The sequence below is a fragment of the Hemitrygon akajei genome, chromosome 1 (genome assembly GCF_048418815.1).
Source record: "Hemitrygon akajei chromosome 1, sHemAka1.3, whole genome shotgun sequence".
NCBI classification, from domain to species: domain Eukaryota; kingdom Metazoa; phylum Chordata; class Chondrichthyes; order Myliobatiformes; family Dasyatidae; genus Hemitrygon; species Hemitrygon akajei.
The window spans coordinates 192,535,786-192,563,455 of record NC_133124.1 but is presented as its reverse complement, the minus strand read 5'-3'; the positions used below and the strand labels follow the sequence as shown (position 1 = coordinate 192,563,455).

General features: G+C 43.8%; 1 protein-coding gene across 2 annotated transcripts in view; it reads right to left on the bottom strand.

Annotated features, from left to right (window-relative positions):
- Positions 1-5,423: 5,423 nt before the first annotated feature.
- ido1 (indoleamine 2,3-dioxygenase 1) overlaps positions 5,424-27,670 on the bottom strand; it is a 48,185-nt gene continuing 25,938 nt past the window's right edge. The window contains exons 9-10 of one of the 2 annotated variants that reach the window (XM_073058172.1): positions 19,820-19,968; positions 5,424-7,833 (exon numbers count right to left, since the gene is read on the bottom strand). In XM_073058172.1, coding sequence (XP_072914273.1) covers positions 7,454-7,833; positions 19,820-19,968 — 529 coding nt within the window. In that variant the 3' untranslated portion in view covers positions 5,424-7,453. The remainder of the gene's footprint in view (positions 7,834-19,819; positions 19,969-27,670) is intronic. The other variant, XM_073058180.1, reaches the window with a different exon arrangement.

The following is a 27,670-nucleotide window of genomic DNA, read 5'->3' as shown; positions in this document are numbered from 1 at the left end:
AAAATCCCTTCAAACTCGTAATGAACAAAAGCGGCTGGAGTGCCTTCTTTGAGACTGCATCAATATGCTGGGCCCAGGACAGATCCTCTGAGCTGTTGACACCCAGGAACCTCACCCCCATTATTGAAATGCAGGAGACTGGGCACAGGTAGGTGAGATTGGAGGCGGAAGGGGAAAATTGCGCTCACAGGCAAGATGGAAGTTGAATGCAGGTGCTCCAGAGTTGTAACCCAATCTGGGCTTGGTTTTTCCAGTCTTGAGGGGTCTGCAATGTGAACTTACAGAACTTGCTGGGGCTCAGAATCAGAATCAGGTTTATAATCACTGGCATTTATCATGCAGTTTGTTGTTTTGCAACATAGCTGTGCCGAACATGTCCTTACCTTAAAAATTACTTGGGGTTACTCATAGCCCTCTATTTTTCTAAGCTCCATGTACTAATCCAGGAGTCTCTTAAAAGACCCTATCGTGTCTGCCTCCACCACTGCCATCAGCAGCCCTTTCCATGCACTCACTGCTCTCTGCGTAAAAAATTGTCCCTGACGTCTCCTCTGTACCTACTTCCAACACTTTTAAAACTGTGCCCTCTTGTGCTAGCTATTTCAGCTGGGGAAAAAGCCTCTGACTATCAAGATGATCAATGCCTCTCATCATCTTGTACATCTCTATCAGGTCACCTCTCATCCTCTATCGCTCCAAGGAGAAAAGGCCCGAGTTCACTCAACCTATTCTCATAAGGCATGCTCCCCAATCCAGGCAGCATCCTTGTAAATCTCCTCTGCACCCTTTCTAACAACAGGAAGATGCAAGACAGAAAAAAGTGTAAAAAATGAATAGTGAGGTCATGTTCATAGGTTTTTGGACTGCTCTAAAATTGGGGAAGAAACTGTCCCTAAAATTTTGAGTGTGTGACTTCAGGCTCCAGTACCTCCTCCCCAATGTAATGCGATGCCTGGGAAAGTAGTCAAAGTGCGAAAATGTTGCTTCAATATCCCTGGCTCCAGTTTAACTTTCCATATTATTACTTATTAACTCGTAGCTGACATGGGCCCCATTGGTATCATCATTCCAAAACTATTCTTGTGAAGCAGCAAAGAATATTCCCAGTTCTCAGTCAAGAACTGAGAACATAGAAAAGTACAGGACAGGAAAAGGCCATTTGGCCCACACTGTTGTGCCAAACCAGCTAAAAAGCAAATCAAAACCACCCAAACACTAATCCCTCCTATCTATACCATGTCCATATCCCTCCATTCTCCTTATATCCATTTGCCTATCCAAACATATCTTAAAAGCCTCTAATGTATTTGCCTCCACCATCATACCAGGCTGCACATTCTGGGCATCCATGACTCTCTGAGTGAAAAAACATATCCCTCACATTCCCCTTGAAGCTACCCCCTCTCACCTTCAATACATGCCCTCTGGTTTTAGACATTTCAACCCCCTGGTATTAGACATTTCAACCCTGAGAAGTGGCTGGTCTGATGGTTTAATTGGCCCTTGTATGTTGCCCTGGAGTGCTGGTGAATGGTAGAAACTGAGAGGAGTTGACAGGAATGCGGCAATTAGCGTAGGAGAGTGTAAGTGGGTGGTTGATGGTCAGCATAGACTCAGTGAGCCAAACGATATTTTTCCACGTTTAAATACAATTCCCTGAAGTCAAACTGAGGTAATCACAATCCCAAATCAGCTTTTTCGCAGTAGTTCTAATAATAAACATGTACAATATTGTAGTAACGACAAACCAATTAGAACAAAAAAGAGAGGAAATTTATACTCTGATTTAATCAATGTATGTAGACATGGTAATTAGAGTGAGCTTTCTGGTAAATGTCATGAAAAAGTGATGAATTTCTGAAACATCTAGTTTCGGTCTTTACGCGTAAACATTTCTACCAAGAAAAATACGTCAAAGGTTATCACTGGTGGAGAATATGCAAGCACAGTTTTAACTCTCACTATCCCAATATTCACCCAGTAGCCACTTTATTAGGAAGATGGTGTTAAGTTTACATACAATGTCAGGAATCAAAAAGATTGAGCATAGTGGAACTTGAGTTCTGAGTTGCACATATTTTAATGCAAGGAGCATTATAGGAAAGGTGGATGAGCTTAGAGCAAGGATCAGGACCTGGAATTATCACACAGCAGCTCAATGTTCCAGGATTCCATTGTTTCAGACATGACAGAGCGGGAGGGCTTAACGTTGGAGGGATGGAATTAATAGTCAGTGAAAATGTAATAGCAGTGCCCAAGTAGGACAGATTAGAAAGCTCAAGCAACACACATGAAACGCTGGTGGAACACAGCAGGCCAGGCAGCGTCTATAGGGAGAAGTGCTATCGACGTTTCGGGCCGAGACCCTTTGTCAGGACTGGAAAGCTCGCCTACTATGCTACATGAGTGGAACTGAGGAATAAGAAAGGCGTGCCCACGTTAATGGGACTACACTATAGACCTCCGTACAGTTCACAGGATTTAGAGGAGCAAGTTTGTAGAGAGATTACAGACTGTTGCAAGAAACATAAATTTGCCAAAGGGTCCCAGTCCAAAACGTCAACTGTACTTTCTTCCATAGATGTTGCCCGGCCTGCTGTGTTTCTCCAGCATTTTGTGTTCGTTGCCTAGGTGTCCAGCGTCTGCAGATTCTCTCTTGTTTGAGGTTTCCATAATAGGTGATTTTAACTTTCCACATGCTGACTGGGACTTCCACACTGTAAAAGGGCTGGACGGGATAGAGTTTGTCAAATGTGTCCAGGAAAGTTTCATAGAGATCCCAACTAGAAAGAGTGTGATACTAAATCTTCTATTATGGAATGAGACAGGGCAGGTGACAGGAGTTTGTGTAGGGGAACACTACATAAAGTGGAAATAATGCCATTACTTTCAGAAAAATTATGGAGCAGGATGGGTCTGGTCCTCCGGTTGAGATTCTAAATTGGAGAAAGGCCAGTTTTGGAGGTATCAGAGAGCACTGGGGAACTGTGTACTGAGGCAGGCTGTTTTCTGGCAAAGGTGTACTTGCTAAGTGGGAGGCCTTCAAAAATGAAATTTTGAGAATACAGAGTTTGTATGTCTCTGTCAGAATAAAAGACTAACCATTGTGTCTAACCATTGTTATAGAAATTCTGGGGGGAGTTACCAGGAAAGTTTATGAAGACAAAGCAGTTGATATTGTTTGACCAAGTGAGATGAAGGTGACAGGTTAGGGAGAAGGTGAGCAGGGGGAGGATGAATGTGATTGGTGAGATCAGGTGAGAGGGAAGGTGGATGGGTGGATAGAGGACAAAGGTGATGGGTCCTGCCAAAAGGTTTCAGCCTGAAAAGTCGACTGTACTTTTTTCCATAGATGCTGCCTGGCCTGCTGAGTTCCTCCAGTGTTTTGTGTGTACTTCTCAGATTTCCAGCATCCGCAGATTTTCTCTTGTTTGTGAGGGAAAAGATGGGTTGGTGGGTCGGTGGGTGAAGGAGGGTGAAGGTGATGGGTGAGACCAGGTGAGGGAGCAGGTGGGTCGGTGGGTGGGGGATGAAGGTGATGGGTGAGACCAGGTGAGGGAGCAGGTGGGTCGGTGGGTGGGGGATGAAGGTGATGGGTGAGACCAGGTGAGAGAGCAGGTGGGTCGGTGGGTGGGGGATGAAGGTGATGGGTGAGACCAGGTGAGGGAGCAGGTGGGTCGGTGGGTGGGGGATGAAGGTGATGGGTGAGACCAGGTGAGGGAGCAGGTGGGTCGGTGGGTGAAGGAGGGTGAAGGTGATGGGTGAGACCAGGTGAGGGAGCAGGTGGGTCAGTGGGTGAAGGAGGGTGAAGGTGATGGGTGAGACCAGGTGAGGGAGCAGGTGGGTCGGTGGGTGAAGGAGGGTGAAGGTGATGGGTGAGACCAGGTGAGAGAGCAGGTGGGTCAGTGGGTGAAGGAGGGTGAAGGTGATGGGAGAGACCAGGTGAGGGAGCAGGTGGGTCGGTGGGTGGGGGATGAAGGTGATGGGTGAGACCAGGTGGGTGGTTAAAGTCAGAAGCTAAGAGTTAATAGGTGGAAGATAGGCTGAAGAAGAGGTTTATCTGATAAAAGAGGATAGTGGACCGTGGAAGAAAGGGAAGGAAGAGGGCAACCAGAGAGAGAGAGGTGGTGGACAGATATTGGATTATTATTGTCATATGTTACATTGCCAATAATGTAGTAATACCAATATCTGCCTTTACAGATACAGTAAAATGCTTGTCTTGCAGGCTGCTTTATACAGATTAAATTATTACACAATCCAGAGCTAAACTAAGGTAAACCAATAACAATGCGGAATGAATTATAAATGCTAAAGGAAAACATCCAATGAAGGTAACTGATTAAGTGCAAAATCATAACAGGGTAGATTGTAAGGCCGAGAGTCCATCTTATCATACTTCAAAGAAACTGATAACAGCAGGTTAGAAGCTACTATTAAGACTGGTATATATGCTTCGAAGCTTTTGCCTCTTCCCGAGAAGAGAGAATGCCCGGGGTGGCTCTGTGCTTTCTTGAGGCAGCAAGGTACATAGAGAGAGTTTGAAGAGAGGAGGCTGGCTCCTGTGATGAAGTAAGTTGTGCCCACAGTTCTCTGCAGTTTCCTGTGGTCACATGCAGAGCAGTTGCCGGACTGAGCCATTAACCAAACAGAATGGTGCATCAATAAAAATTGGTAAGGGCTGACGTGGCTATCCCAAATGCCTTTAGCCTCTTGAGGAAGCAGATGCATTGGTGAGCTCTCTTAGCCATGACGTCAATATGGTAGGATCAGGACAGGTTATTGGTGATGTTGCCACCAAGGAAGTTGAAGTTCTCAATCCTCTCAAAGTCAACACCATTAATGTGGACAGGATCTCACTGTAACCTATCGAATGGTTGAAAGGCCTAGATAGAGTGGACATTGAGAGGATGTTTCCAGAGGGCACAGTATCAGAATAGGACAGCCCTTTTGAACAGAGATAAGAAGGATTTTTTTAGCCAGAAGGTGGTGAATGTGTGGAATTCATTGCCACAGAAGGCTGTGGAGGCCAAGTCATTGGGTATATTTAAATCTGGGATTGATAGGTTCATATTTAGTAAAGGTGTCGAAGGTTATAGGGAGAAGACAGGAGAATAGGGTTGAGGGGGATAATAAACCATCCATCGTGGAATGGCAGACCAAATTCAAAGGTCTAAATGGCCTAATTCTACTCTTATGTCTTATGGTCTTAAAATACTTTGCAAGCTGGGCAGCATCTGCAAAGAAAGAAACAGAATTAATGGTTATTTCTCTTCCCAAAGGAATCCACTCAGTCTGATAATACCTAACCTCGTGAATATCTTACTTCAAATTGTTTGGAGCATTAGAGCAATTCTGTCGAGAAGAATGTAAAATGATATAAATTCTTCCAAAAAATTTCTTTAAATCCAATTTAGTTTATTCAATAAAGATGCTGCTTGCTTATATTTGCAACAACAGAAAGCAAGTTTGATAAAAATATATATCTTTTAATAATAAATTCAATAATATTTTAGTAGGAATGTTATGCTGTTAAGCAGAGCTTTTATTGCACATTACAGATTCGACCACTTACAAGATGACAGCAAAGTGAATGCTCAAATGATTACATTTAAAGTGGGTTTCAAAGGAATTCAAATCCTGAGATGTGTCGTTTCTTAAATAAATATTTTAACTCGTACTTTAACATGGGCCGAACAAAAGTATGCTTTAAAATATTTTCTTCTTACAAATGAGTTTGTGTGTGTTGCTTTCCTACTGTATTACTCTGCTTTTATTCGGCTAGAACGTGCTCCTAGATGGCTGGCAGTTCTCTCAAAGTCCTAGCTAGTCAGCATCGGCTTCCTGTATCTTTTGGAATTGATTTTGAAGTTCTCTTGTTTTTTAAGCTCTTAATGGTCCGGGACCGGAGTCTATCGCAGAATCATTTTTGCTTTGTAATCCTGCTTGAGCAACTAGGTCTTCTTCTGCCTGTCTCTTAGGTTTAAAAAATAATTGGCAGGTCAGCTGTGTAGAACTACCCTCCTAAACTGTGGAATTCAACACCTCAAACTATAAGGGATGCAGACTCTTTAAAAAAAACTGCTCAAAACCCATTTATTTAACTAACTAGCTTTTAACTAACACTTTACCTTTTATTTTCATGTTTGTACTTTACCCCACTGTAAAACACTGAACTACATCCTTTGTATGAAAAGTACTGTATAAATAAGCTGTTATTATTATTATTTGCTATTATTCCTGAGTGCTCCTACTTGGAATTTGGGAATGCACTGGAGTTATTGCACATCTAACTCTTTGCTCCATCTCTCACTCTCCAATGACTCTGGGATAGAGCAAGCGGTACATGCTGAGCCAAGAGATACACTCTGTGCCAGCTTTACGACCGCCATTGTTTGAATGGGGTCATTAGACTTTATTTGAAAGGGAAGGTTGTTGCTTTATGAAGGATCCGTTCATAGCACAACCTCTTCAAACTGCAGAGTTAGGAATCAAGTCCCACATTGGGGATGTGTAAACACATGGGCTGATGCTCCAGTATAGTTCTACTGTAGAACTATAACCTCGTGCTACGCTGAGGCACCACAGGTGGAGTCGCTGACGCAAGTTCAATCCTGGCCTCCGCTCCCCTGTGACCACTTCCATTCCCCCTCACATCCGGAAAGCATCCTCCTGTTTCATCAGTAAATTGGTTCCTGGTAGGATCATCAAGGGAGAGGAAATGGACATGTGAGAGAGAAGAGGAGGGAGAATTAATCTCATGGATTGTACTGGGTCTGGCAGAGACCTTCAGGGGCTGAAGGACCTCCAGTATCACAAGGAAATATTTAAATCAATGGAATATATCAGATTTTTAATTAACTAACAGCAGCTCAATGTGCTTTTAAAATGTGTTTTATTTCATACTTTCATGAACTTTATTTACATTTTTCCAGTTGTCTCTAAATGTCTCTGACCACCTGCTGTCAGAGAGGCATCAGAGGCTCATGGGCGGGGCTTTATCTTCTGATGTCAAGTCGCCGCTCAGATCCATGCAACGGCCCAGGAAGCAGTGCTGACAGAATGCACGGAACCGTAACAGACTGCTGCAGTCCTGAGCAGTAGCGCAAGGAGGCAATTGCAACAATGCAGGACACATGGATCGCAATTTGCCCATTGCATTTATTGGAGCGAGAATAATGCATCCATTGTGAAAGAAAAGCAACCGGGAAACTTAGAAATGATCACAGGGTAGGAAATAGATTTAACTATCTTCAATGTCAAGACCACGAGCTTTTGAAGTAGCTGCAAGAAGTAATACAGTGTTTCAGTTTAATTATTGGAAAGTTAGCCAAACTCACTGGCAGTTAGTATTTTCTAAGTACTTGATAATTCACAGTGTTTGCACCGAGCATTGCACAGCTATATCTGTAAGTAATCCTTCTGAGTTACCACAAGCAATAGTTATCTTCAATCACTGCTGTTCTCTTTCTTTGATCATCATTTCTTTAGTCGCGTCCCGTGCACTTTTCAGCAGAGACATAATTATCGAGCCGCCAGTCCCCCGCTCTTCCAGGGACGTTGGAGCTTTCTGTAAGATATCAGACGTGCAACTGATCTTGCCCTTCTTTGCTTTCGCTCCGGAGGCCGGGATCGTGATGTACCGAGTGACCACTGTGATGTGGTAGCTCCTGAGACTAACGAGGGCCTGTATGCAGTCATTGTATCCGTCTCGGAGACTGGGGCTCGGGTGTAAGATGATGTACTCTCGCACGGATGGGCCTGAGGCAATGGCTTGGATAAATGCCTTGTGCGCCGGTGGCATGTAATCCCTCATCCGATGGAGGAATGCCGCTGTTAATCAGAAGACAATATGTCAACCTGGATGCAATTATTCTCAATGTCACATCTAACCAAATAACCATGCAGGCAAGTGTACCTTACAAGTGATGCTATCAGCACATTACATCATTTAACTAGTTACATTCATCTGTCCAACACACGACAAGACCATCAACAGGGCTAAAAATCACCCTAGTCATTATCAACAGTCCAACTGTCCTCCTGACCATTATCCACTTTCCAATGCTCTCACCCAACCTTTACCAACAGTCCAATGCTCACCCCAAGCATTACTGACAGTCCAACACTGGCCCCAACCTTTACCAACAGTCCAACGGTCCCACCAACCATTATTGACAGTCCAAAGCACCTCCCAACTATTATTGACAGTCCAACACTTCCCCCCGCCCCAGCCATTCATCACAAAATGTTGGAGAAACTCAGCAGGCCAGGCAGCATCCATGAAAATAGTACAGTTGACGATTTGGGCTAAAACCCTTTGGCAGGATTGGAGAAAAAAGCTGATTTAAAAATCTAATCCTCAGCTTTTTTTTTCTCCAGTCCTGCTGAAGGGTTTCAGCCCAAAATGTCGACTATACGCTTTTTCTAGATGCTGTTTGGCCTGCTGAATTCCTGCAGCATTTTGTGTGTGTTACTTGGATTTCCAGCATCTGCAGATTTTCTCTTGCTTGTCCCCAACCATTACTGACAGTCCAACACTCCTTTCGACCATTACTGACAGTACAACACACTTACCGACCATTACTGACAGTACAACACACTTACCGACCATTACTGACAGTACAACACACTTACCGACCATTACTGACAGTCGAACGCTCCTTTCGACCATTACTGACAGTACAACACACTTACCGACCATTACTGACAGTACAACACTCCTTTCGACCATTACTGACAGTACAACACACTTACCGACCATTACTGACAGTCGAACGCTCCTTTCGACCATTACTGACAGTACAACACACTTACCGACCATTACTGACAGTCGAACGCTCCTTTCGACCATTACTGACAGTACAACACACTTACCGACCATTACTGACAGTCGAACGCTCCTTTCGACCGTCACTGACAGTACAACACACTTACCGACCATTACTGACAGTCCAACGCTCCTTTCGACCATTACTGACAGTACAACACACTTACCGACCATTACTGACAGTCGAACGCTCCTTTCGACCATTACTGACAGTACAACACACTTACCGACCATTACTGACAGTACAACACTCCTTTCGACCATTACTGACAGTCGAACGCTCCTTTTGACCATTACTGACAGTACAACACACTTACCGACCATTACTGACAGTACAACACTCCTTTCGACCATTACTGACAGGCGAACGCTCCTTTTGACCATTACTGACAGTACAACACACTGACCGACCATTACTGACAGTACAACACACTTACCGACCATTACTGACAGTACAACACACTTACCGACCATTACTGACAGTCCAACGCTCTTTTCGACCATTACTGACAGTACAACACACTTACCGACCATTACTGACAGTACAACACACTTACCGACCATTACTGACAGTACAACGCTCCTTTCGACCATTACTGACAGTACAACACACTTACTGACCATTACTGACAGTACAACACACTTACTGACCATTACTGACAGTACAACACACTTACCGACCATTACTGACAGTCCAACACACTTACCGACCATTACTGACAGTCGAACGCTCCTTTCGACCATTACTGACAGTACAACACACTGACCAACCATTACTGACAGTCGAACGCTCCTTTCGACCATTACTGACAGTACAACACACTTACCGACCATTACTGACAGTCCAACGCTCCTTTCGACCATTACTGACAGTACAACACACTTACTGACCATTACTGACAGTACAACACACTTACCGACCATTACTGACAGTCCAACACTCCTTTCGACCATTACTGACAGTACAACACACTTACTGACCATTACTGACAGTCGAACGCTCCTTTCAACCATTACTGACAGTCCAACGCTCCTTTCGACCGTCACTGACAGTACAACACACTTACCAACCATTACTGACAGTACAACACACTTACCGACCATTACTGACAGTCGAACGCTCCTTTCAACCATTACTGACAGTACAACACACTTACCGACCATTACTGACAGTCCAACGCTCTTTTCGACCGTTACTGACAGTACAACACACTGACCAACCATTACTGACAGTCCAACACACTTACCGACCATTACTGACAGTACAACACACTTACCGACCATTACTGACAGTACAACGCTCCTTTCGACCATTACTGACAGTCCAACGCTCCTTTTGACCGTTACTGACAGTACAACACACTTACTGACCATTACTGACAGTCCAACACTCCTTTCGACCATTACTGACAGTACAACACACTTACTGACCATTACTGACAGTCCAACGCTCCTTTCGACCATTACTGACAGTACAACACACTTACCGACCATTACTGACAGTCGAACGCTCCTTTCAACCATTACTGACAGTACAACACACTTACCGACCATTACTGACAGTCCAACGCTCCTTTCGACCATCACTGACAGTACAACACACTTACCGACCATTACTGACAGTACAACACACTTACCGACCATTACTGACAGTCGAACGCTCCTTTCAACCATTACTGACAGTACAACACACTTACCGACCATTACTGACAGTCCAACGCTCCTTTCGACCATTACTAACAGGACAACACACTGACCAACCATTACCAACAGTCCAACGCACACACCAACCTTTACCAGTAGTCCAATGCACACACTGAACATTGGCCTGTAGACATGGATTTTGTCCTAGAGCCTTATTTCTGTGAGAACAGCCCACAGCATTCCTCATATTGTATAGTGCAATCCATCTTGTCTCACATTAAGCAAACACTGATGGGAGGGGCCAGCTTCCAGCCCGCTGCAAAACCCAGCGGCACACAGCCAGCTCCAGCATCTTCTTCCTTGGCAGCCACAACAGGCTGCGCCAAGGCTTGAATGAGGCCTGGTCTGTGCCACAACTGAGGCTACACAACTCCTCTGCTGTTGGTCTTACCAGTGAACCAGAATCGCAATATTCTACAACATTTTATCAAGTTTGTTCTCCCTGTTCTCTCAGGTCTCCCTGACCACTAAGTTAATCTAACCCTACCCAAATTACCTGGCTGAATTCTTCTCCCCCATCCTGAGTAATCTGCTAGAATACCCCCTCCCCAAATTCATTTGTCATCTCTGGTCCTGGTCACCTGACAGACCATTCTCACCAAGCACCTGACCAAACCTCTCTCCTCTCGATTGCTTGCTCATCTCTCCCAACACTCTCTCCGCTTTCCTTGAACAAACCAAGTCGTTGGTAAATATCCAAAGGTTTAACAGAAGTGATCTCACACAATTTCCCACACAAACTGCTCCGAGATGAAATGCATATGAAGAAGGATAGGACTGGTCCTCGGGTTGAGATTCTAAATAGGAGAAAGGCCAATTTTGAAGGCATCAGAAAGGTTTTGATAGTTGTGGATGGGAATGGGTTGTTTTCTGACAAATGGTAAATGGGAGTCCTTCAAAAGTGAAATATTGGAAGCACAAAGTTGTCATTTTCCTGTTAAAATAAAAGGCAAGGCTAACTGGTTCAAAGAACCCTGTTTTTTTGAGGAATATCGAGGAAAAAGGTGTGTGGCAGGTGTAACAGCAAAGAACAAAGGACGCACTTGAGGAGCATGAGAAATGCACAAGGACAGGAAATCAGGAGGGCTAAAAGAAGGCATGAGGTTTCTCTAGCAAGCAAGGTGATGTGAATCCCAAGGGCTTCTATACTAGATATGTTAAAAGCAAAAGGATAACAAGGGTCAAAAAATGAATATCAAGGAGGTCTATCGCATGGAGCTGAAAGAGATGTGGGAAATCTTGAACAGTTTTTTTAAATCTATATACACTGAGGAGATGGAGACAGAGTCTGTATAACTGAGGCATAACACTAATGAAGTCATGCACTGTATCCTGATTACAGAAGGAGAGGTGCTTGCTGCCTTGAGGCAAATTATGGTGGATGTCACCAGACCCTGACAAGATGTCCCCTTGGACCAAGTGGGAAGCTAGTGTGGAAATTGTAGGAGTCCTGGAAGAGGTATTCAAAAAGTCCAAAACACATTTGAAGTGCCAGAGGACTGGAGGATAGCGAGCGTTGTTCTATTCTTCATTAAAGGCTCTAAGAATAGGCTGGTGAGCCTGATGTCAGTAGTGTAAGTTATTGAAAGGTATTCTAAGGAACAGGATATATAAATATTTGGATAAACAGAGTTCATTATGGATAGTCAACGTGGCTTTCACATAGTACATCATGTCTAACAAAGCCCTGCGGTGGAGGCTGGTTCAGAAAGTTCCTCCTCAATGAATAAATTGGATTGAGCTTTGGCTCAGCAGGAGAATGGTAGTAGATGGCATCAGTGCTTGGTCTGTGGTTGATTGCCATCTACATTAATGATACGGATGATGATTAGGTAAACTGGATCAACAAATTTGCAGATAATGCCAAGGTTGGGGGTGTAGTGGGCAGTAAGGAAGGCTATCAAGGCTTGCAGCAGAATCTAGAACAGGTGGGAAAATGGGCTACAAAATGGCAGGTGGAATTTAATGCAGACAAGTGTGAGGTTATGTATTTTGGTTGGACACGCCAGGGTAGGACCTACACAGTGTATGATAGAGAACCGAGGAATGTGGTAGAACAAAGGGATCTGGAAATACTGATTTCCAAACTCTTGGAAGTAGTGACACAATTAGATAGGGTGGCAAGGAGAGCTTTTGCACATAAGCCTTTATAATCAACGTATTGGGTACAGTAGATGGGATGTTATGTTGAAGTTATCTAAAATGGTGGTGAGGCCAACTTTCAAGTATTCTGAACAGTTCAGGTCACCTTCTTGCTAGAAATATATCAATAATATTGAAAATATACAAAGAATATTACAAGGATGTTGCTGTGACTTGAGAACCTGAGAAATATTGTCTGGATCACAGGAAAAAAAGGGAAGATTTAATAGAGGCATACAAAATGGGATAAATGCAAGCAGGTTTTTTTCCCTACTGAGGCTGGGTGAGGTGAGAACCAGAGTTCATAGATTGAAGGGTGAAAAGTGAAATATTTAAGGGGAACCCGAGGAGGGACTTCTTCACAAAGAGGGTGATGTGAATGTGATACGAGCTGCCAGTGGAAATTGTGGATACCAGTGCAATTCCAACATTTAAGAGAAATTTGGATAAGTACACAAGTGGGAAGGATATGGAGGACTACAGGTCAAGGCAGAATAACAGTTCATAATGGACTAAATTGGCCAAAGGCGTGTTTCTGTGCTGTAATGCTCTATGACTCTATGTCATCACATGATGCCTTACCCTTATGTCATCTATCATGAAACTCTTGCAAACGTTACATTCTACATGTTCTACTTTTGCAACCTTCACTCTATGGAGGGGACGTGCCTGCTGGTACTCTGTGAATTATTTGATTGCATTTGTTGCCCCAGTATGTGAAGATGTTTTGTTATAATATTGGTTCATTCAGTTGCATAAAGTGTTGTTAAGAAGGTGTATGGTGTGCTGCCCTTCATCAACCATGGGACTGAGGTAATGTAACAGCTATATAAGACCTTAGTTAGACCCCATTGGAGTACTGTGCTCAGTTCTGGTCATCTCACTACAGGAAGGATGTGGATGCTATAGAGAGAGTGCAGAGGAGATTTACAACGATGTTGCCTGGATTGGAGAGGCTGAGTGAACTCGGCCTTTTCTCCTTGGAGCAATGGAGGATGAGAGGTGATGTGACGGAGGTGAATAAGATAAAGAGAGGCAATGATCCAGTGGATAGCCAGAGGCTTTTTCCCAGGGCTGAAATGGCTAACACAAGGGGGTATAGTTTTAAGGTGCTTGGAGGTAGGTACAAGGGGGATGTCAGAGGTAAGTTTTTCACACAGAGAGTGGTGTGGCTGGAATGCACTGCCAGCAATGGTGGTAGAGGCAAATACAACAGGGTCTTTTAAGAGACTCTCAAATAGGTACATGGAGCTTAGAAAAATAGAGGGCTACGCAGTAGGGAAATTCTAAACAGATTCTGGAGTAGGTTCATGGTCAGCACAACATTGTGGGCTGAAGGGCCTGTAATGTGCTTTAGATTTTCTGCGTTTGATGTTCTATGAAACTTGACCTGAATATGTTGATGTGCCACTGTGTCAATCCACATTTGGAGAAATATCATCCTTTCATGTCCACATATATACAGAAAGATGCTGGAAAAGAGCCAGTAACATCAGGAAGGATCCCACCCACCCTGCTCATGGACGGTTTGTCCCACTCCTGTCAGGGAGGATGGGACGTAGCATCCACACCAGAACCACCAGACTCAAACAGTAAGGCTGATCAACATCTCCACCTACTCATCCACCCCTATACAACGCCCAAACACCACGACTTTATCATTTCCTGTCAATGTCCTTTTGTACAGACTCTGTTGTGTCTAGCATCACTTTATAGGCATACAATCCACCTATGTATATGATATCTTATATATTTATATTTATTGTGTTTATATTATAATTGTGTTCTTTATCTTATTTTGTTTTTATGCTGCATCAAATCCAAAGTAACAATTATTTATTTCTCCTTTCCACTTGTGCACAGGAATCAAGGCAGAATAACAGTTCATAACATTCTAGATTGAGTCAAACAAGCTTGAATCTCTGTGGATTTACTACAACTATCCTCAGTAACAATGCAATTAAACTTGAGACCAGTTTCCCTGCTGATCGTAGCCCAGTGACAAATGTGAAGACAATAGACATTTCAATTCAAGTGTCCATTTCAGACAAGAGAACATTTCTGGAGACAGAAGAGACTATAGACTGTGGAGTATGAGGATCTCAGAGAGTCGGGTAGCATTGTAAAGACAAAACAATAACTAATGTTTGAATTGAGACCCTATGTCAAAACATGAAACATCAACCATCCCTTTGTCTCCACAAATGCACCTCAATCTGCTGAGTTCCTTCACCAACTTGTTTTTTGCTCAAAGTTCAAAGCAAAATTTATTATTAGAGTAAATACATGTCACTACGTACAACCCTGAGATTCTTTTTCTACAGGAATTATTTTTCTCGGCCTTTACTCCTTGGAGTGACAGAGGATGAGAGGTGACCTGATAGAGGAGTACAAGATGATGAGAGGCATTGATCGTGTGGATAGTCAGAGGCTTTTTCCCAGGGCTGAAATGGCTAGTACGAGAGGGCATAGTTTTAAGGTGCTTGGAAGTAGATACAGAGGAGATGTCAGGGGTAAGTTTTTTACGCAGAGAGTGGTGAGTGCGTGGAATGGGCTGCTGGCGGCGGTGGTGGAGACGGATATGATAGTTTTTTTTTAGAGATTCCTGGATAGGTACATGGAGCTTATAAAAATAGAAGGTTAGGGGTAACCCTAGGTAATTTCTAAGGTAAGGACATGTTCGGCACAGCTTTGTGGGCTGAAGGGCTTGTATTGTGCTGTAGGTTTTCTATGTTTCTTTACTTAGCAAATCTATAGAAAGGTAACTGTAAATCGTACACATTAGGAACTATAAACTGTAAACGAACTGTGCAAACGCAGAGCTAAATAAATATCAATAAATAACAAGTATGAAGTAAAAATATAAAAGAGTCCATAAATAAGTGTAGTTATCCTCATTTGTTCAAAAGCCTGATCGTGGAGGGGTAGTAACTGTTCTGGTGGTGCGAGTCCTGAGGCTCTTGTACCTTCTACCTGATGACAGCAGCAAGAAAAGAGCATGGCCTGGGTGGTGAGGATCTTTGATGACAGATGCTGCCCAGCAGTTGGGAGGGTTTTACCTGTGATGTACTGGGCCAAATCCACTACCCTTTGTAGGATTTTCTGCTCAAAGTCTTTGGTACTCCTATACCAGGCTGTAATGCTGCCAGTCAGCACACTTTCTAACACACAAGTTTGCCAAGGTTTTCAATGACATGCCAAACCACCGCACACTCCAGAGGAGGTACAGGTGCTGTTGAGCTTTCTTTGCCATTATATTTATATGAGGGATCCAAACCAGGTCCTCCAAGATAGTGACACCAGGAATTTACTGACCCTCTCCACCTCTGCTTCTCTGATGATTACTGGCTCATGGACCTTTGGTTTCCCTTTCCTGAAGTCTACCTTTGAAACTATTAGTTCCTTGTTCTTATTGACATTGAGTGAGAAGTTGTTGTTATTACACCATTTGGCCAAACTTTCAATCTCCTTCCTGTATGCTGATTCATTATCCCCTTTGACACAACCCACAACAGTGGTGCATCAGCAAATTTGTCTATGGCATTGGAGCTGCACTTAGCCGAACAGTCATAGGTGTAAAGTGAGTAGAGCAGAGGGCTAAGTACACACCCCTGCGGTACCCCTGTGCTGATGGAGATTATGGAGGAGATTTTTTTGCCAATCTGAACTGACTCCATGAGATTATTAGTATTTGCCACCTTCTACGTACAGTATTCCCTTGAAACTTTTCAATAATACAAACTGCTTTGTTGAGAAGAGTCCATTCTGTTTATTCCTTTTGCTGAGTTTTATTTTCAGTCGAATCGACTGCTGTCAAGAGCAGCTACGGTTATAATTTAAGTTTCCCCCTTGGATGCAAACCATGCAGTGTTTGCGTTATTGATGGCTTGTGACAGCTGTATTAATACAAAGCGCTTATCTTAATGACATTTCTATGGTTTGTAGTTTCTGCGTATACCTGCATATTCAGAGAGCTTTGCTTACCTGGGTCTGAAAGGTCAGCCATGTTGTTTCTATCAGGCAGGAGGTTAGCCAATGAGCTAACGGAAGGACATGGGCAGGCCACAATAAGGCCTCATTGACAGACAGTGCAAGCCTACGTAACACTCACAAAGTGCTGGAGGAACTCGGCAGGTCAGGTAACATCTATGGAAATGATGCCGAAGAAGCATCTCGGCCAGAAATGTCAACTCTTTATTCATTTACAAAGGTGCTCCCCGACCTGCTGAGCTCCTCCAGCGTCTTGTGCGTGTTGCTTTGGATTTCCAGCACCTGCAGGCTTTCTCATATTTATGATACTACAAGCTTACCCTGTCTAGCCAGCGGCCAAATCCATCAATGTTTCTGAATTCACAATTCAAGATTGGTTTTTTGGCAATCCGCAGGACATGAGTGTAAAGGAGAACAAAATGACTCCAGAAGAAAACACAAGAGGCACAATAAAAATAAATATTAAAGCAATCCTAGCAAACATAATGTACTACCACACACGTACATAAACTGTATGTACATGAAGTGACTCTAACTGTTGTGTTTGTAGTGATGGTGGGACGTGCCAGGATGGGTTAATGGGTGGAGGTGTTGATGGATTGGGGAAGTACCTGTCTTTGAGTATGGTGCTGCTGGTGTGGTTCCTGCACACCCTCTTCCCTGATGGGAATGGGACAAACAGTTCATAAACAGCATGGGTCCGATTCTTCATGATATTGCTGGCCTGTTCCCGACACCTTTCTGTATATATCAAATGACCCCCATAATTAAATTTTTTTTACTAGGATGTTACCTGTGTTTCAGCACCTAAGTTACAGAGAAAGGTTGAACAAGTTAGGTCTTTATTCTTTGGAGCGTAGAAGGTTGAGGGGGGACTTGATAGAGGTATTTAAAATTATGAGGGGAATAGATCGAGTTGACGTGGATAGGCTTTTTCCATTGAGAGTAGGGGAGATTCAAACAAGAGGACATGAGTTGAGAGTTAAGGGGCAAAAGTTTAGGGGTAACACAAAGGGGAACTTTTTTACTCAGAGAGTGGTAGCTGTGTTGAATGAGCTTCTAGTAGAAGTGGTAGAGGCAGGTTCAAAATTGTCATTTAAAAAAAAATTGGATAGGTATATGGACAGGAAAGGAATGGAGGGTTATGGGCTGAGTGCGGGCCAGTGGGACTAGGTGAGAGTAAGCATTCGGCACGGACTAGAAGGGCCTGTTTCCGTGCTGTAATAGTTATATTGTTATGTGGTTAAAAAGTTTAAATGATATTTAATTTTCTAAGTGTAAAGTGCTGCTAAATAACTTTAAAACAGTAAACAAAGCATTTTTCTTATATAAATAGCACTTTATTTTTCCTTTCCTCCCCTACAGCCTCTTTCCCCAGTTTAGTGATTGGCCTTCGAGATCTTTGTGAGATCAATGAGGTTCTGCTTGGCTGCTGGATCTATGGGACCCAGTGACAGAGTGTCGTTGGAAAATGGACAGCTGAGCTCAGCCAATCAGGTTGGGGCTTCCATCACTGGCTGGGACACTCTGACCTTATTGACCATTGCTCTGGGAATTGCTGGGTGTGCCCTAATAAACGATTGGCCACGTCCAGAAAAATTAAATCACAAGCAAGAGAAAATCTGCAGATGCTGGAAATCCAAACCGCACACACGCGCATGCACACGCACACACACATGCACGCGCACACGCACACACACACGCACATGCACGCACACAATGCTGGAGAAACTCAGCAGGCCAGACTGAACATTTTCCATAGATGCTGCCTGGCATGCTGATTTCCCCCAATATTTTGTCCAGAAAGATCATTTCTTTTTCTTTTGTGAATTGGCAGAGTCTTTAGAAAATTACCCAGTTAAGTAATGGGTAGATAAAATGAACTATAAGACCATAGGATATAGGAGCAGAAGTAGGCCATTTGGCCCATCGAGTCTGCTCCGCCATTCACTCATGGGCTGATCCACTTCGTCCAGTCATTCCCACTCCCCTGCTTTCACCCCATACCCTATGATGCCCTGGTTAATCAAGAGCCTATCTATCTCTGCCATAAGTACATCCAATGACTTGGCCTCCACAGCTGCTCGTGGCAAAATATTCCACAGATTTACCACCCTCTGACTAAAGTAATTTCTCCACATCTCAGTTCTAAAAGGACCTCCTTCAATCCTGAAGTCGTGCCCTCTTGTCCTAGAATCCCCTACCATGGGAAATAACATTGCCATATCTATTTTGTTCAGGCCTTTTAACATTTGGAATGTTTCTATGAGAAACCCCCTCATTCTCCTGAACACCAGGGAATACAGCCCAAGAGCTGCCAAACGTCCCTCATATGGTAACCCTCTCATTCCTGGAATCATTCTCGTGAATCTTCTCTGAACCCTCTCCAATGTCAGTAGAACCTTTCTAAAATAAGGATCCCAAAACTACACTCAATACTCCGAGTGTGGTCTCACAAGTGCCTTATAGAGCCTCAACATCACATCCCGACTCTTATATTCCATACCTCTAGAAATGAATGCCAACATTGCACTCACCTTCTTCACAACCGACTCAACCTGGAGGTTAACCTTTAGGGTATCTTGCACAAGAGCTCACAAGTGCCTTTGCATCTCTGCATTTTGAATTCTCTCTCCATCTAAATAATAGTCTGCCCATTGATTTCTTCCACCAAAGTGCATAACCATACTATACCCATTGAGGTGGTGGATTGGGAGAATAAGCCACACCTTACATGCCTTGGCTGGAACTAATAAATTGAACATTCTTCTGTGCCAGAAATACAAGAACTTCTCCTGGCATCGTATCTTTCATCTCAGTTAAACCAAAATCCTAAGTACATGCAGACTAACACTTAAAACATTGACCTGTCCTTTCTGCGACAGAGAATTGAAACCCAAATGTTAACAAATCAAAGTAGCCACTTCAGTTAGGAGGGATTTCAGTTAATGCGTCAGATTGTAATGTAAAACTTGTGAGTAGGGTTGGAATTTATTAACATGAAAATGAGAGCAGTTTGAACATTTTGCAATTCAGTTCAACAGAACTCAAATGGATTTCGACATTGCAATTTCTCATACAACAGAGCTCAAACCTCTCCCTGTTCTTTACATCCAAACATTAGACTGAAATGGCATGGCAGACAACGCTTACCACTTTGCTCGTTGTGACGTACTCCCAAAAACTCATCGAAGGACTGGAGCGTCGAGCTTTGGGCTGCACTTCCCCCTGAGAATTGCCTTGGATTCTCCCACACTCCCTCGTACAGCAGCCCATCCAGAACAGCTGGGTTATCCTTCCACCTGCAAGATCAAATCCAAGTGAGTTCCGCGGGGAGGTGCAGTGAAAGAAACGTGCATAGCCAATGTGTACACAGCCTGCTTTCCTTTTGTCAGGATAATCACTGGCATTGGATTAGAGTTTAATTAGAGTGCCTGGGAAGATATGTAGAGTCAGAAATGAATATTTTACTCCACTGCCCAACTTCAGTTATGTTGAAGGCAATAACGTTCCACAGTAAATCTGGCAGTGCAGCAGTTGAATTACCAAACCACCAACTCCGAGGAATCAACTAACCATCCAGAGATCTGCAGTCATAAACTCACCATTTATAGATAGTAAACGTGAGATTTATTTGTCACGATTACGTCAAAACATACAGTGACATGCGTTGTTTTGTGTCAACGACCAACACAGGCTGAGGACTGTGCTGGGCGCAGCCCACAAGTGTCACCATACCTCCAGCGCCAACGTAACATGCCCACAACTTACTAACCTAAACTGTATGTCTTTGGAACGTGGTATGAAACTGGAGCATCTGGAGGAAACCCATACGGTCAAGGGGAGCATCTACTAACTCCTTACAGACAGTGACAGGATTCGAACCTCTATCAGTGATGGCTGTCGCTGTAAAGTGATTGTGCTAACCACTAGGCTACCGTGCTCTATAATTTATTTTCCACGTCTTAATCAAGAAACTTCTATCTGGTCTCCTCCCAGCCTCTGCTGCTCCAGAGAAAATAACCCCTTCATTATTATGCTTCCCTAAATGCCCTTGCTAGGGCATTTCAGCAACCTGCCATCCAGGGCCATATATAGACAGCACCCTGCTGCAAGATAATGCTCTTGTCTGAAAGAAATTAGCAAATGAGATGGGTCCTTACATCATTAAGGTTTAAATTCAATTTGTAACCTGCATCTTAACAATATTAATGGTGACCACAAAACTACTGGGTTGCTACAAGGACCCAACTCATTCACCAATTTCTTTCAGACAAGAGCATTTAACTTGTAGCGGGGTGTTTTTTTTCTATTTACGAATAACCCTGGACAACAGGTTGCCAAAATGCCCTAGCAAGGGCAAGGGCAATTAATGAAGGAGTTGTGTTTTCTGGAGCAGCACGCTGAAGGGGGATCTTAGATACAAGAGATCCCGCAGATACTGAAAATCCAGATCATTACACTCAAAGTGCTGGAGGAGCTCAGCAGATCAGGCAGCGTCTATGGATGGGAATAAACATTTGACGTTTTGGGCCAAGACCCTTCATCTGGACTGGAAAGGAAGGGGGAAGAAGTCAAAATAGGAAAGTGGGGGGAGGGGAGGAAACGTACAAGGTGGCAGGTGATCGGTGAAACCGTGAGAAGGGGAGGGGGTGAAGTAAAGAGCTGGGAAATTGGTGAAACAGAAGGGGGAATCTGATAGGAGAGGACAGAAGGCCATGGAAGAAAGGGAAGGGGGAGGAGGCACAAGAGGGAGGTAAGAAGAGAGGGTGTGAGATGGAAACAAGAATGGGTAATGGTGATTTGAGGGGGTAATTACTGGAAGCTCGGAAAATATTTAGGTCTTTAGGTTGGAGGCGACCCAGAGTGAATATAAGGTGTTGCTCCTCGACCTGAGTGTGGCCTTTTTGCAGCAGTAGACTGACGTGTCGGAATGGGAATGGGAAGGAGAATTGAAATGGGTGGCTACCAGGAAATCCCACTCTTTGTGGCCTGAGGGGAGATCTGATAGAGGTTTATGAGATATGAGAGGCATAGATAGAGGAGAAAGCCAGTACCTTTCTCCTAGGCCTACCTGGTGGAAGCAACAGGGGCCATGCCTCTGGCACAGAGTCTGGCCCTGTGGCTGAGAAGGGTAGGGAATGGAAGAGGAAGGCAGTAGTGATAGGGGACTCCATAGTTAGGGGGTCAGACAAGCGATTTTGTGGACGCAGGAAAGAAACACGGATGGTAGTTTGCCTCCCAGGTGCCAGGGTCTGGGACATATCTGATCGCGTCTACGATATCCTGAAGTGGGTAGGAGAACAGCCAGAGGTCGTGGTACATGTTGGTACCAACGACATAGGTAGGAAAAGGGAGGAGGTCCTAAAAAAAGACTACAGGGAGTTAGGAAGGAAGTTCAGAAGCAGGACCAGAAAGATAGTAATCTCGGGATTACTGTCTGTGCCACGTGACAGTGAGTATAGGAATAGAATGAGGTGGAGGATAAATGCGTGACTGAGGGATTGGAGCAGGGGGCAGGGATTCAGATTTCTGGATCATTGGGACCTCTTTTGGAGCAGGGGTGACCTGTGCAAAAAGGACAGGTTGCACTTGAATCCCAGGGGGACCAATATCCTGGTGGTGAGGTTTGCTAAGGCTACTGGGGAGAGTTTAAACTAGAATTGCTGAGGAGTGGGAACCGAACTGAAGAGACGGTTGGCTTGCAAATAGAGAAAGCTTATAGACAGTGCGAGAGGGAAGATAAGCAGGTAATCGAGAAGGGACACACTCAGACTAGTGGTTTGAGATGTGTCTATTTTAATGCAAGGAGTATTATGGACAAAGTGGATGAGCTTAAAGCGTGGATCAGCACTTGGAGCTATGATGTTCTGGCCATTACAGAGACTTGGGTGGTTCAGGGGCAGGAATGGTTACTTGGAGTGCCAGGCTTTAGATGTTTCAGAAAGGACAGAGAAGGTGGCAAAAGAGGTGGGGGGCAGAGATTGATCAGAGATGACACTGTTGATCAGAGATAGTGTCATGGCTGCAGAAAAGGAGGAAGTCATGGGGGGATTGTTTACAGAGTCTGTGGGTGTAAGTTAGGACAAGAAAGGGGTCAATGACTCTACTGGGTGTTTTTTTATAGACCTCCCAATAGTAACAGTGACACCAAGGAGCAGAAGAGATAATAACAGGGTTGTCATGATGAGAGAGTTTAATTTCCCAAATATTGATTGGCATCTCCCTAGAGCAAGGGGTTTAGATGGGGTGGAGTTTGTTAGGCGTGTTCAAGAAGGTTTCTTGACACAATATGTAGATAAGTCTACAAGAGGAGAGGCTGTACTTGATCTGGTCTTGGGAAATGAACCTGGTCAGGTGTCAGGTCTCTCCGTGGGAGGGCATTTTGGAGAGAGCGATCACAATTCTATCTCCTTTACCATAGCATTGGAGAGGGATAGGAACAGACAAGTTAGGGAAGAGTTTAATTAAAGTAAGGGGAAATATGAGGCTATCAGGCAGGAACTTGAAAGCATAAATTGGGAACAGATGTTCTCAGGGAAATGTATGGAAGAAGTGTGGCAAACGTTCAGGGGATATTTGCATGGAGTTCTGCATAGGTACATCCCAATGAGACAGGGAAAGAATGGTAGGGTACAGGAACTGTGGTGTAAAAAGGCTGTTGTAAATCTAGTCAAGAACAAAAAAAAAGCTTACGAAAGGTTCAAAAAAACTAGGTAATGATAGAGATTGAAAAGATTATAAGACAAGCAGGAAGGAGCTTCAGAATGAAATTAGGAGAGCCAGAAGGGGCCATGAGAAGGCCTTGATGGACAAGGTTAAGGAAAACCCCAAGGCATTCTACAAGTATGTGAAGAGCAAGAGGATAAGACGTGAGAGAATAGGACCAATCAAGTGTGACAGTGGAAAAGTGCGTATGAAACCGAAGGACATAGCAGAGGTACTAATGAATACTTTACTTCAGTATTCACTACAGAAAAGGATCTTGGCGATTGTAGGGATGACTTACAGCAGACTGAAAAGCTTGAGCATATAGATACGAGGGGTAATTGATAAGTTTGTGGCCTAAGGTAGAAGGAGTCATTTTTAGAAAACTTAGCACATTTATTTTTCAACATAGTCCCCTCCTACATTTACACATTTAGTCCAGCGGTCGTGGAGCATACCGATCTTGGATCTCCAGAAAGTGTCCACAGCAGGGGTGTTTGATAAGTTCATGGCCTAAGGTAGAAGGAGATGAGTTATATAGCTCTCGTTACATGCACATGCAGTTAAACTCTTTGAGTGATTATGCAGAAAGTTTGACTTTAATAACTCATCAGTTAATAATTCATTAGGGGTGATTGATAAGCTCGTGGCCTAAGGTGGAAGGAGATGAGTTATTAACTTGAAACTTTCTGCATAATCACTAAAGAGTTGACCTGCATGTGCATGTAACGAGAGCTGTATAACTCATCTCCTTCTACCTTAGGCCACAGACTTATCAATCACCCATGCTATGGACACTTCCTGGAGGTCCAAGATCGGTATGCTCCACGAGCGCTGGACTAAGTGTGTAAATGTAGGAGGGGACTATGTTGAAAAATAAATGTGCTAGGTTTTCTAAAAATGACTCCTTCTACCTTAGGCCATGAACTTATCAATCACCCCTCGTATTAAGAAAGAGGATGTGCTGGAGCTTTTGGAAAGCATCAAGTTGGATAAGTCACCGGGACTGGACGGATGTACCCCAGGCTACTGTGGAAGGTGAGGGAGGAGATTGCTGAGCCTCTGGTGATGATCTTTGCATCATCAATGGGAACGGGAGAGGTTCCGGAGGATTGGAGGGTTGCAGATGTTGTTCCATTGTTCAAGAAGGGGAGTAGAGATAGCTCAGGAAATTATAGACCAGTGAGTCTTACTTCAGTGGTTGCTAAGTTATTGGAAAAAATCCTGAGAGGTAGGTTTTATGAGCATTTGGAGAGGCATAATGTGATTAGAAATAGTGAGCATGGTTTTGTCATGAGCCAGACTGAATTTTTTGATGATATGACTAAACACATTAATGGGATAAGAGCAATAATCCATAATGTATATGGATTTCAGCAAGGCATTTGATAAGGTACGTCATGCAAAGCTCATTGAGAAAGTAAGGAGGCATGAGATCCAAGGGAACATTGCTTTGTGGATCCAGAATTGGCTTGCCCACAGAAGACAAAGAATGGTTGTAGATGGGTCATATTCTGCATTGAGCTCGGTCACCAGTGGTGTGCCTCAGGGATCTGTTTTGGGGGCCCTTCTCTTCGTGATTTTTATAAATGACCTGGATGCGGAAGTGGAGGGATGGGTTATTAAGTTTGCTGATGACACTAAGGTTGAAGGTGTTGTGGACAGTGTGGAGGGCTGTCAGAGGTTACAGAGGGACAGTGATAGGATGCAAAACTGGGCTGAGAAGTGGCAGATGGAGTTCAGCTCAGATAAGCGTGAAGTGGTTCATTTCGGTAGGTCAAATATAATGGCAGAATATAGTATTAATGGTAAGACTCTTGGCAGTGTGGAGGATCAGAGGGATCTTGGGGTCCTAGACCATAGAACACTCAAAGTTGCTGTGCAGGTTGACTCTGTGGTTAAGAAGGCATACAGTGCATTGACCTTCATCAATGGTGGGATTGAGTTTAGGAGTCGAGAGGTAATGTTGCAGTTATATAGGACTTTGGTCAGACCCCACTTGGAGTTCTGTGCTCAGTTCTTGTTGCCTCACTACAGGAAGAATGGGGAAACCATAAAAAGCGTGCAGAGGAGATATACAAAGATGTGGTCTGGATTGGGGACCATGCCGTATGAGAATAGGGGTTGAGTGAACTTGGCCTTTTCTCCTTGGAACGATGGAGGATGAGAGGTGACCTGATAGAGGTGTATAAGATGATGAGGGGCATTGATCGTGTAGATAGTCAGAGGCTTTTTCCCAGGGCTGAAATGCCTAGCACGAGAGGAGACAGATTTTGAGTGGTGAGTGCATAGAATGGGCTGCTGGCGACGGTGGTGGAGGCAGATACGATAGGGTCTTTTAAGAGACTCCTGGACAGGTACATGGAGCTTAGAAAAATAGAGGGCTATGGGTAACCCTAGGTAATTTCTGAGGTAAGGACAAGTTCAGCACAGCTTTATGGGCCAAAGGGCCTGTATTGAGCTGTAGGTTTTCTATGTTTCTATGAAATATCTTATACTAGACAGCATGTATTTTAGGTGACAGGGGCTAAGTTCAAAGGGGATGTGTGGCACACAGAGATTAGTGGGTGCCTGCTATGTGCTGTCAGAAGAGGTAGTGGAGGCAAATATATATTCAAGCGGCTCATAGGTATGCTCATGAATATGCAGGAAATGTACTGCCAGAAGGGATTAGTTAGTTGGGCATTCAATTACTAACTGCAATAGTTTGGCACAACATTGTGCGCCGTGTTCCTGGGTTGTATTGTTCTATGATTGATGTTCCAAATGCCCAGCAGCCCCTGGAGAATATACAAATAAAACCATGCACAACACAGTGAACACCACAGATCTGATCTGAACTTTCAGAAAGACAACCAAGGTGAGTTCATTTATATTTTAGGATTGACATACTGGTGGTAAACCTGCGATTGAGCACCAGGCCATTAAAGAGTCAGTCGTACTGCAGGCTGTGGAGTCACACATAGGCCAGACCAGGTAAGGAAGATCGATTCCCTCCTCCAAACCTGAAGTGCTAATCTAACAATGTCATTATCATTGTTCCTGATTCTAGTTCACATAAAGAATGAATGCTACTAAATCAACTGAACTTAACTTCAGTTAAATCAAATTCAGTTAATTTGGATTTGAACTCAGATCTCTAGATTGTTGGTTAAGCGGATTACTAATCCGCTGATTTAACTTTGTTCCATCACTGGCTTTTATAATACAGACCAACCGCAACCAGTGAATGGTGGCAAAGATTTTCCCTGTTTTTCCTGTGACCACAGTTGGAGCATTGTAGGCAGCAGGGTGATTTAACGTTGGGCTGTGTGGCTGGTTTGATCAATGTGTGGTTTTGTGAACATGAGGCTTTACAGAGCACGGGGAGATGAGTGCTACTACAAATGCAAACTACTACAACTGCTGAAAATCTGCAGAGAGAGTGCTGGGAGGGCTCAACAAGGAGAAAGAAAGGAAGTTCAGGTTTCACCTCATTGGAATCACATCAACCTGTACTTTTAAGCTATTTCTCTCTCCACAGTCACTGCCTGATCTGCTGAATATTGCCAGCAATATTTGTATCTATTACAGGGACATTATTCAATTTCCTGGAGCCTTGGAGTTATACGGCACAGAAACAGGCCCTTCAGCCCAACTCATCCATGCTGTCTTTATATCCATCTGCATTAATCTTATTTGCCTATGTTAGGACAGTATCCATCTATGCCTTACCTATTTACGTATCTGTCTAAATATCCCCCAAATTGTATCTGATCCCTCCACCACCTCTGCCAGTGCTTTCAGGATATCAGCTACTCTCTGTATAAAATAATCTCCTCATATCCCCTTGAAGATTCCTTCCTCTCATTTTATCCTTCTGCACTCCTGCTTTTAATACGCCTACCATGGGGGAAAGGGTTTGGCTATCAACCCTATATCTGCCTCTCTTCTTCTCATGTAATTCCACCAGATCACCCCTTCTCACAGGGAAACAAGCTCAGTCATTCCAATCCCTCTGATAACCAAAGCCCTTCAATTCAGGCAACGTCCCGGTGAATCTCCTCTGCACTCTCTTCAACACAATCGCATTCTCCTTATAGTGTGACAACTAGAACCGCACTCTTTATTCATCCTGCCATCTAACCGGTGGTTTGTAATATTGTGGAAGTGAAATAACAAGGCAGGGAAAATTACATTGATTCATCAGACATACACTACATTAAGTACCTAAATAAAGTGGCAACTGAGTGCTTGGCAGTGGTCTTCTGTCGCCTTAGCCCATCCGCTTCAAGGTTTGACATGTTGGGGGTTCAG